Source organism: Trametes versicolor (assembly GCF_000271585.1).
Source record: "Trametes versicolor FP-101664 SS1 unplaced genomic scaffold TRAVEscaffold_2, whole genome shotgun sequence".
NCBI classification, from domain to species: domain Eukaryota; kingdom Fungi; phylum Basidiomycota; class Agaricomycetes; order Polyporales; family Polyporaceae; genus Trametes; species Trametes versicolor.
Genome location: NW_007360322.1, coordinates 1012551 through 1022552, shown reverse-complemented (window position 1 = coordinate 1022552; position 10002 = coordinate 1012551). Strand labels below are relative to the sequence as shown.

At 59.1% G+C, this 10002-nt stretch overlaps 5 protein-coding genes across 5 annotated transcripts; all 5 read left to right on the top strand.

Annotated features, from left to right (window-relative positions):
* Positions 1-86: 86 nt before the first annotated feature.
* Positions 87-515, top strand: TRAVEDRAFT_43052 (uncharacterized protein; the record flags this gene model as incomplete). Its single annotated transcript, XM_008035566.1, has 1 exon — positions 87-515. The coding sequence occupies one exon, from the start codon at positions 87-89 to the stop codon at positions 513-515; it is 429 nt and encodes a 142-aa protein (XP_008033757.1).
* A 1072-nt stretch (positions 516-1587) lies between these two features.
* TRAVEDRAFT_101463 (uncharacterized protein) lies at positions 1588-2804 on the top strand (the record flags this gene model as incomplete). Its single annotated transcript, XM_008035997.1, has 5 exons — positions 1588-1774; positions 1830-2035; positions 2087-2242; positions 2293-2511; positions 2571-2804. Coding segments are annotated over 5 exons (1002 nt in total), but the record flags the coding sequence as incomplete, so codon positions are not given.
* A 54-nt stretch (positions 2805-2858) lies between these two features.
* On the top strand, positions 2859-3499 carry TRAVEDRAFT_99680 (uncharacterized protein; the record flags this gene model as incomplete). Its single annotated transcript, XM_008035996.1, has 2 exons — positions 2859-3231; positions 3279-3499. Coding segments are annotated over 2 exons (594 nt in total), but the record flags the coding sequence as incomplete, so codon positions are not given.
* Positions 3500-3735: 236 nt separating this feature from the next.
* Positions 3736-4674, top strand: TRAVEDRAFT_112714 (uncharacterized protein; the record flags this gene model as incomplete). The annotated part of the gene is made up of 2 exons (XM_008035995.1): positions 3736-3874; positions 3929-4674. Coding segments are annotated over 2 exons (885 nt in total), but the record flags the coding sequence as incomplete, so codon positions are not given.
* A 2766-nt stretch (positions 4675-7440) lies between these two features.
* TRAVEDRAFT_43050 (uncharacterized protein) lies at positions 7441-8892 on the top strand (the record flags this gene model as incomplete). The annotated part of the gene is made up of 6 exons (XM_008035565.1): positions 7441-7586; positions 7656-7774; positions 7840-8048; positions 8122-8311; positions 8386-8463; positions 8522-8892. The coding sequence occupies 6 exons, from the start codon at positions 7441-7443 to the stop codon at positions 8890-8892; spliced, it is 1113 nt and encodes a 370-aa protein (XP_008033756.1).
* Between the last annotated feature and the right edge of the window lie 1110 nt (positions 8893-10002).

Here is a 10002-nt window from a genome sequence, read left to right as displayed (position 1 = left end):
TCCGCACGCATTGCGAACAAGGCTAACTAGCCTTCCTGCGCCCTTATCGTCCCCCAGCAATTGCCCCAGCGCCCCAGCTCGACTTCATGCCTCTCCTCAACGTCCCCGGCATCCTCGGCAACGTCCCCCGACGGCCCATCACTGCCGCCCGCCCCGCCCCGCCAGATCTCCCCCGCGATCCAGATCGCTCCCACGTCATTCCCCACGCCGAGCCGTGCCTTGCCCGCCGTTCCGGCCCATCGGACATCCCGCCCGCAGGCGCGCGCCCGCCGCCCTCGCCGCCCTCGCCGCCGCCCTCGTCCTCGCCGCCGCCGCCCTTGTCCTCGCCGCCGCGCTCGCTCCGACTGAGTAGCACACCGACTGTAGAGACCGCACCCCGCGTCACGCGCACACGCGCGGTGCTTAGCGCGCCGCCCAGGTGTGTCGGACATCCCGCCTGCAGGCGTGCGCCCGCTACGCTCGCCGCCGTCCTCGCGCTCGCGCTCGCCGCCGCAGCGCTCGCTCGGGCTGTGTAGCACGCTGACTGTAAAGGTCCCGCCCCGCGCCACGCTCACGTCCGCGGTGCCCATCCCGCCGCCCCGGTGCGTTGGGCATACCACCCACAGGTGTGCGCGCGTACGGCCCTCGCTGCGGTCCTCTCCCTCGCCGCGGTCCTCGCACTCGCCCTCGTAGCAGCCGCTCTCGCTTTGACTGTGTAGTACATTAGATGTAGAGACCGCGCCAGGTATTATGCTCACGCGCGCGGTTCTTAGCCCGCCGCTCCGGCGCGTCGGACATCCCGCCCACAGGTGCGCGCCCACCGCGCACCTTCCCCATTGCTCGCATCACTTTCGAGCTTCGCAGTCATGTATCTCAATGACATATATACATACGTTCCGACTGCTGATAGGTCTAGGAAGCCTATTCGCTTGCAGAGCATCGCGCTCATCCACCGATGGGCGCTTATAGCACTACCGCCCGGTCGCGGTTGGCGCTTAGCTGGGACCAGATCATGCACGGTGTTACGGAGAGTATCTGTCGCCCCACGCCCACAGGCCCTTGCTCTAGAAACCTGCACAACAACTAGCAAATGAAACGCCATCGAGTGCAAAAGGTCCGCGCGCGTGAAATCCAGAGCATACGCGATATCGAACATGCCGCCTCAGATGGCGAGGAAGACGTTCCGCGGAAAATGAGACAGCTGAAGTCCATCTCAGCTATCAACGATGAACGAAACAGGTTGCTGGGAGAACGCGAGGAAGCGCTTTCTGGTACGTAACACGGGGCTGGGTGATAGATGGGCGCCGGCGTTGACGTGAGTCTTTCACAGGCATGCCGGCGAGCTCTCGGGCAGCACTGAACCTAATTGCGACCGAAAATGGCGCTGAACCCGACGACTCCTCTCTTCCCACTCACGCTGAGATTTACGGCGGTGACGATGGGTCCTCGGATGTCGACGAGGAAGCTCCGGCGCTCTCTCATGAGGGCGGGGAGTACGCAGATGCTGCTCGTGCGGCGATAATCCATGTGTTCAATCCGTAAGTCTTACCATCTCACTGCCCAGTGTCCCCAATGGATGACACGTATCTATCCAGGCCCACTTCAAAGCGACACCGTGCTCCAAAACGTTCCCGTCGGGAAAGGATTCGAGCATCCCATGAGGCCTGGTGTTCGCAGCTACCAGAGCTCGTCAAGGCGTACATGGCATGGAAGCACGGTGCTGCAGAGGAGTCACGGCCATCTTCTTCTGAGGAAGGAGGAGCTGAATTCACCGTATGCGCTGTCTATACCCACGGTATGTGTTCACGATTCCTCTCCCCCGTCTGTTACTGCATGGTATGCCATCCCAGCCTGGAACCCTTCCCTCAAGATACACCAACAGAAGGACGAGCTAGCCAACGTTGCTCTCATACAGCGTGGGCTTCTCGGGTGCTCTCCTGTATCTCCGGAGTACGCCATCAGCTTGCAAACACTTGAGCTGTATCATCGATTACGGCGCCACCACGCACAACTAGGATTTCAAGCCCTAACGCGAACCTTGTGTGACCTCAACGGTGTACGTAGCTTTTACGGTTGATGTATACACTTCATAACTCGATTACCATAGGTGAACTATAGCAGCGCCGCTCGCGATCATCTGTCGACGGCGTTTGATGCATACCTCAGCATTCTGCGTTACGTTCAAGGTCAAGTCGACATAGTGCTCGGGCCCACGGGCACGGAGTGGCGCATGCGTAATACATGTCCATGCTGTACCGCTCGTGTGCGTGCTGCTTTCCGAGGTGTTTCCTCAGTACTGACATTGGTTCACAGGTTGAGGGCGAGCCCGAGCTTTCCCCCGCTCGCCTCTTTGCTATGGATGGGAACAATTCAGCAAAGCGTATAGCCAGCGCGGGCTCGGCGGACGAGCGCGTATTTCAGAGCAGCTACGTCTTGTCGCGCACTGAGGTGGACCGTTTCAAGGACGAGGTTAAGCGCCGTACTCCGTCCAAGACGACCAAGACGACTGACACACACGATGCTCGCGATACGGTGTGTACTACCACCCTCATGACCTACTGTTTTATCTACTCACTCTATCGTCCATGTAGGATGCATCTTCTGATGAAGACGACGCCCCTTGGATATCGGAGGACGCGCCTGGGGATGCACCGGATGGCCAGACGTCCCCGAGCTCCTGTACGAAAAACTGGAAGGCCAGCGCGGAGGAAAACAACCAACGGGCCCTCAAGATCTACGAGACAACGGGCATGTTTGTCGCCGCTTGCCGGCACGGTCTCATTCAGAAGCTCTGTGAAATGGTCAATAGCGGCGAGCTGTATGTAGCCCTTGAGCGCTATGTTCTGCTGCTGTATACTGATTGATCTATCCCTAGTGCCAAATACCCGCTCGCCATGGTCGACCTTCTCCTGGACGTCCACGGCGACGACTCTGGCATTGGCTACGACATCGCGTGCAGCTTCAAGGAAACCGTCAATACGAGCAAGCTCGTCGGGCCGAGGGCCGCGGAGCTTCGCATGCGGTTCGTGGTATGTGCTTTCCACGGGTACGCGCACAACCGCCTCTGCCAGCTGCATAACCATCCGCTCTACCTCATCGAATTCGGCATCGAAGACCTTGAAGGAATGGAGCGGGTCTTCTCCGCATCGAACACTGTTGCGCGACTTATACGATACGCCAGCCGCTTCCATTGGATGCAGTTCATCGACTTGCATTTCCAGCAGTGGGACAATGACAAGTACACTGAGCTAGGTGCGTGTTAACGGTCTGCATTGTTGCGGTGGGCTCACAACATACAGGTCGATTTCTCTTCAATAACTACAAGCAATGCCTGAAGATCATCAGCGACTACACACTGGAGATCAACAAACTGAAGTCCGAGCTGGGGATCTCCGACCAGACCATTGAGGGATGGATCGAGATGGAGCGCCGCTACCTCAAGGAGTTGAAGGCGCCGCCAGACGTGCGTGTCCTCGAGATTGCGTATGTCCGCGCTCTGCTCGAGCGCGACCAAGCTGAGTGCGCCCTCCACTATCCGTTTTTACCCAAGGTTGTTACTCATCTGATCATCTCAGCGAGAAGCTCACCTCCGTACGTGATGAGTGGGTCACCACACACGACAGCGAGCTTGGCTACGAGGCCGATGTTCGCGCCACAAATCGCCTCGAGGCGGCTCGTCGCACCGCGTTCCATAAAGCGGCGCTCGCAATACAGGCTGTTGGAGACCTGGAGCAGAAGCTTGCAGTCGACGCTCCGTGGACGCCGCAGCATCCGAAGTACCAGGAGACCATGCGATACATGCGGCATCAAGAATTCCACAATGCCCTTGATAGGGTCCAACAGCTCGTCGCTCAACGTCTTCTGGAGCTCACGAAGGCGAACATGACAGGCATGGGTGCGTATGCGACTCTTCCTTTCCATTTCTCCGGAGCTGATACGTCTGGAATAGGCTACAAGATGCGTACGTCGATCGGGAAAGCTCTCAAGGCGCGCGGGAAAGCCATCCGGTCAGCGTTGAACAAGTACAACCGACTCGCCTTGCAGATGAAGCCCCCCGCGCCACAACTCTTGTGGAAGGACGTCGTTACATACACGTTCATCTCCGAGTTCGAGCTCTTGCGTCATTCATACACAGACCGAGACATCACATCCGCTCCGTGGACAAAGCAACGCAATCGGGAGGTGACGTCGATGTATTTCAAGGTCCTTGGCGCGCGGAAGGAGATGCAACGCATCCACGTGGAGGCACGTCGTCTGCACACGTCGATAGTTGTAGAGCGTCTTGAGTACGAAGCCGCTATCCGAACGACCATGCCCACCGACCCATGTCTTGCCGGGGAGCTCACTGCCACCTACCGTTCACGTTCACGAATCCATGACACGCTCCTTGCTCGACTTCGCGCCCTCTATGACCTCCCAGGATACACGGGAACGCGTACGCCAGGAGTCCCAGTTGGACGCGGTAGAGACCTTGTGCTTGCTTGGCAGGCTACCACCCACAAAACCTCGGCACATGCGTCCGCTGCCAGCGACAAATCCGAGCCCTCCGTACCCGGAACGGATAGTCTCAGTGGACGACACGAAGGAGCTATGGAGGATGGAGAGGATGGCGATCTGGACGACGTGCATGCTAACGACGCTTTGAACGAAGACATGGTAAGGTTGACAGAGACATTGGAAGGGCTGCCACTGTAGACTACTAGTAGTGCTATCCTGACGCCGCCACTCGTGCATTCCGTTCACGTATGCTCCTTGTACAATTATTATTCGCTTTCTGTTCCGCAGACTACTAGTACTAGTTGCTTATTACTGACGGACTCGCATACAAGCAGCAGACTGGTCACTCGCACGGGTTGTTGCAGTGCAGTCGAGCATTCAAGTTGTGCGCGCATTCGAGCCGCCGTGCTCTACCCCGCATTCTCGATCGCGGTGCGCCGAACACAAACAACTGTGCGCGCGTCTCATCGCTGTGCTCGTTCAAAGGCTGGTGCGTCTCCCTTACCCTTACTCTTGTATCCCACTTCCCCAAGCTCAAGCCCACACGCAACTTGCTATATACCTCTAGTATCTCAGTCATCACCAACAACGACACACTATGAGCCAAAGCAACGCAAGCAGAGTTTCGTATGCTCCCGCCGCGCTTCGTGCGTATGCAGCATCTCAGCCTGGCACAATTACCCCCCTCGACCTCTCTCTTGAACGGTTCCGCCGTCGTCACGATGTCCACAAAGATAACAACGAGCAACTCCATACCGGGAGGTTGCTGCACTCCCAGTTCTGCCATGGCATAAACGATCGACATCTCGCACATCGGGAGGGCATGGACGATATCAGGGATGCAGTAAGTGCCATCCCGCCGCCGCTTCACTGCGTGCCCACCAAACAAACAATTTTCAGGCTGTCGGAGTCTCCCGTCTCGCAGATACGCTGTTCATTGGCTTCGCAATACGCCCCGAGTGGCCTCCGTCTACGCCCTTACACCCGGACAAGATCGATTTGGAGATCGTAAGCACACGACAAGTCGTCCAGCATCCTTGCTATCAGGCGGTCCTAGGAAAGCTACAACGCATCGTGAGAGAGGAACTAGCCGTTCCTCACATCATGAATTATCATGACAGGCTCGACCAAGTCACGCCGGGGCTAGGGTATGCATTCGACCGCCAGACTCGTCGTCTCATTGGAAATCCCGTTCATTATGCGGAAGGGTACCACGGCCGTGAGTACATTGATGACCTTGATGTGTCGCCGTCGCTTACTACGAGTACCCATAGCCAACCACACGAATAGAGAAGAGGTTTCCTCCGCCTCTGCAGATACCACCTGCGACGCCCCCTCCCGCCCCCCTGAGCTTGCTTCTTCACCGGGTTCCATTCCTGCCGTCGTCTCTTTGTATGCCAGCCCCGCTGGCTCTTCACGCCCCGCGCTTGCCACGTCCTCGCGTGCCCCACCGTCCGCGCATGCCGTCCGTCCTGCACCCTCCGCAGAGTCCGCGCGCGCCGTCCGTTGTGCGCCTCCCGCAGAGTCCGCGCACGCTGTCCCCGCACCTTCACATGCTGTGCATGACGGTGCGACACACAGTGCACCCAACGTGCCTGCGCACCCTGCGGAGTCTAATGAGTCTGTGCACGCCCTCCCCACCACTCCCTCGCGTGCTGTCCGTGCTGCCGCCTCCCCACGTGTCACGCTGAGCTCTTCGCGTGCCACCCCGGCCACTTCCCATAACGTTCTGGCCTCTGGAGCACAGGACGTTCTTGCTGCTTCGAACAGTACCCCTGCGCGCGACGCACCTGCTATGGGTCTCCCTGACACCGTCACCACCCGCCGTCCTTCCCGCAACACGTCAACAACCCTGCGCACCGTCACATCCTCGATCGCGGACCCTCCACGAGCTGGTTCGCGCGGAGGTTCATCTCCAGAGCCGAGTAGAGTCATGACTGGGCCTCTACGGAACTGGGATTTCACCGTTTTGCGTGCCAATGATACCCGCCCATCTCCTATTTCGCCCTCGCCGATCACTCCTGCCCGTGGGTCCTCAGCGCTGTCAAATGAGGATGCCGACTCTGGCCTGGTCTCCGAGTCTGACTCTGGTTCGGAGTACTTTGAGGCATCCCAAGTGGCAGGTGCGGGCTTCGTGTTCAGATCGACGCCTGTGGTCGGTTTATTTGATGCTTCGTTCGCTCGCTTACCTCCGCCCATAGCTCCTGTTGAGCTCGATGCTACAAACCCTCCGGCGGTGCCATCGACCTCCCCAATGCTGCAACCCGCTGATTTATCAGCATCTCGGAGGCCAGCGAGCGTCAACGAGACTCAGCACGAACTGATCAACGACTTACCCCCGCCTTACACCCAGCAGCCTGACTCCGATGCGCAGGGTGTTCCCGCCGCAGCCCTGCGCGAGTTCGGCTTCAGTGAGCGCGTGTATAGCCACCTTGTCAACATACAAGCCGACGCCACGCAGTGCGCGCAGGTCGCGCATGCCCTGAACTTTCATGCTGACGACTGGGGCCCGTTATTCCTTGAAGCCGGACTGAAGGAGTTTGATGCCTACTGGCTTCGTTGGCTCCTGTTAGACGACGTCTCGTCAGAGGTCCAAAGCACGATGAACGTGGTCGACCCGGTGGAGGATGACTCAGAGCTGGAGACGGTGGCTGGTCCTAGTCGACGGGAGAGGTCGCCAGATGGTGAATGGGAGGAGGGGTTGCAAACGACGGATTGGGAGGGTTCGCATTATTGGGAGGACTAGATATAGGGCACAAATCTTCGAACGACGGGCTCAGGCCCTCGATGCACAGGGATCACGTGCTACTGTACGCCACAAACACAACATACCCCCGATCCCCTGGCAGCGCATTGCGGGTTGTTAAACCTCGCGACCCTTATCCCCGCCCCCTCCTGCACTTGTACCATTTTTCTGCTCTGAAAATACCCGCTCGGAAGACGTGCTCGCTGCGATCCACCCCCATGGCCCGGACAGCAAGCCGAGCTAAGGCAACAACCGAGCAGCGGCGCGACTCGCGCAAGAACACTGCTGCTATGTGGGAAGCTGTCAACGCTGAACGGGCTAAAGTGCAGGTCGCCATTTTCCAGCTGGCAAAGGACTACAAACGGTCAGTTCGGGCGGCAACAACAGCCTGGAAGCATGAAAGACTCACCGTGTCATGCCCAACCCCTGGCAGATCGCCGCAGTGGGTCGCATCGCAGCTGTATTGTGGCGGGAAGCTTCTCGCTCCGAAGCGTCGGAAGAGCCTGTTCAACGCAGCTCTCCATAACCTGGCCCAGAAGCGAAAAGAAGAAGGTCAGTAGCCTCGGACGCTGTGCTGCCTGATGCCCATGACCGTGACTAATAAGGAGCCAATGCAGGAAACACGGGTGATGGACGGAAGACACTCACGCACCTGTCCGAGGAGCTGTCATTGACGGACTGGAAGGATTTGTCGGACGAAGAGAAGGAGAAGCTGCTTGCAAAACTCCAGGAGGATTCTGCCGCAACGTCGGCGCCTGCTCGACGGGTCACAGGGAAGCATAACGCACATGACATTGAAGGGACGATGACGCGCATAGATCCCGAGGTGAGTCAAACGAAGCACTTTCGTTTCTATATGCACAGACTGACCTTTGGGGCGCGGATGTCATCGGTGACAGATGGACGGCCTGGCCCAACGCACCGGGTGTCAATACCTGTCACTCCTAACGCGCGGCGATGTGCAAGACAATTGGGCCATACGCACGGTTGCTACACCAAAGGTCAAAGAAGCGTGCATCTACTTGTTCAAATGCACACCCGACGACATGGCCATGAAGATCGAGGCTTACGCGATGCTTGGTATAGCGGGTATGTATGCGACGGCATATACTCTGTGGGACACAATATACCGGTGGTTAGCATGTACTCACGGTCCTTCACAGGTGTCCTCAAACTTACCAATGGAAAGCGTTCGACGCTTCTCAAAGCAGAGATCCGCGCGAAGATCAATGAAGGGCTGCGTGAGTCTGGATGCGCGAATCCGGACCTCATGAACCTGACAAAATCTGCTCGTCATAGGTGAGGTCCTCCTGGCCCGCGGTATCACAAACGACAACATACCGAACATGGTGTGGGCGCGTTACGAGCGTGACATCGTTTGTAAGTACGGTGTCGAGCTGATAGGCTGGACGGAGCCGCCCCCTATTCGAACGAATCCCAGCGACTTCAAGCAGATCGAGCAGCTGGAGCGCGCGCACGCTGCGCTTCATGGAGAACATCGTCCGTGCCGCTGGATTGCGCTCAGTGATGCGGAGTGGGAGAAGAGGAAGGAGGCGACGCGCGTCCAGCTTCTGAACAACAAGAAGGCCTCCGGCACCAGGAAGAAGGGCCCCATCAGTCCGGAGACCATCGAGGACTCCAGTGAAGACAGCGGCGGCGAGGGCGCCTAGTTCAGCGACACGAATGCACGTTCACCGGCAGGTTGACTCTGAGCACACCTTCGTACCTGTACCCCTTCGTATACCATAGAACAGGCTTGCGTGGTGAGCTAAAGCCGGAGGGTGTCGCGTGAAAGGTGCCCATCAGCGCTCTTGAGAAAATGTGAGCCAGCGTGGGAGCATTCACAGAAGTAGTCATGAGAGCGTGCGATACCAGCAGGAAAATGCAGGGAAAGCACGAGCAGTATACACCTACATGGCACGTACACGAAGCAGACGAGAGCAAGCGGTGACGTCGACGAGGAAGGGGGTCGCGTGGACGGCGGCGGCGTCGGGAGGCGGCGCTCTAAGCGCCGGATGCTGGCGGAGTATTACTTGTCGTTGACGAGCAGGGTGTTATGCATTACATAGGACCTTTCTACTAGTGATTTATTGTACAATCAGAGCAATAACGGCGGGCGCGATGGGTGCGAGAGAGGGGGCAAAGCGTGGCGGGAGCGCGGCGGGCGCGCGCCTGTGGGCAGGATGTCCGACGCGCCTGGGCGGCGTGCTAAGCACCGCACGCGCGAGCGTAACGCGGATCGCGACCTCTACAGTCAATGTACTACACTGTCCGAGAGAGAGCAGCGGCGGCGAGGGCGAGGGCGACGGGCGACGGGCGACGGGCGCACGCCTGCAGGCGGGATGTCCGACACACCTGGGCGGCGCGCTAAGCACCGCGCGTGTGCGCGTGACGCGGGGTGCGGTCTCTACAGTCGGTGTGCTACTCAGTCGGAGCGAGCGCGGCGGCGAGGACAAGGGCGGCGGCGGCGAGGACGAGGGCGGCGGCGAGGGCGGCGAGGGCGGCGGGCGCGCGCCTGCGGGCGGGATGTCCGATGGGCCGGAACGGCGGGCAAGGCACGGCTCGCGTGGGGAATGACGTGGGAGCGATCTGGATCGCGGGGGAGATCTGGCGGGGCGGGGCGGGCGGCAGTGATGGGCCGTCGGGGGACGTTGCCGAGGATGCCGGGGACGTTGAGGAGAGGCATGAAGTCGAGCTGGGGCGCTGGGGCAATTGCTGGGGGACGGATAAGGGCGCAGGAAGGCTAGTTAGCCTTGTTCGCAATGCGTGCGGATAAGGCT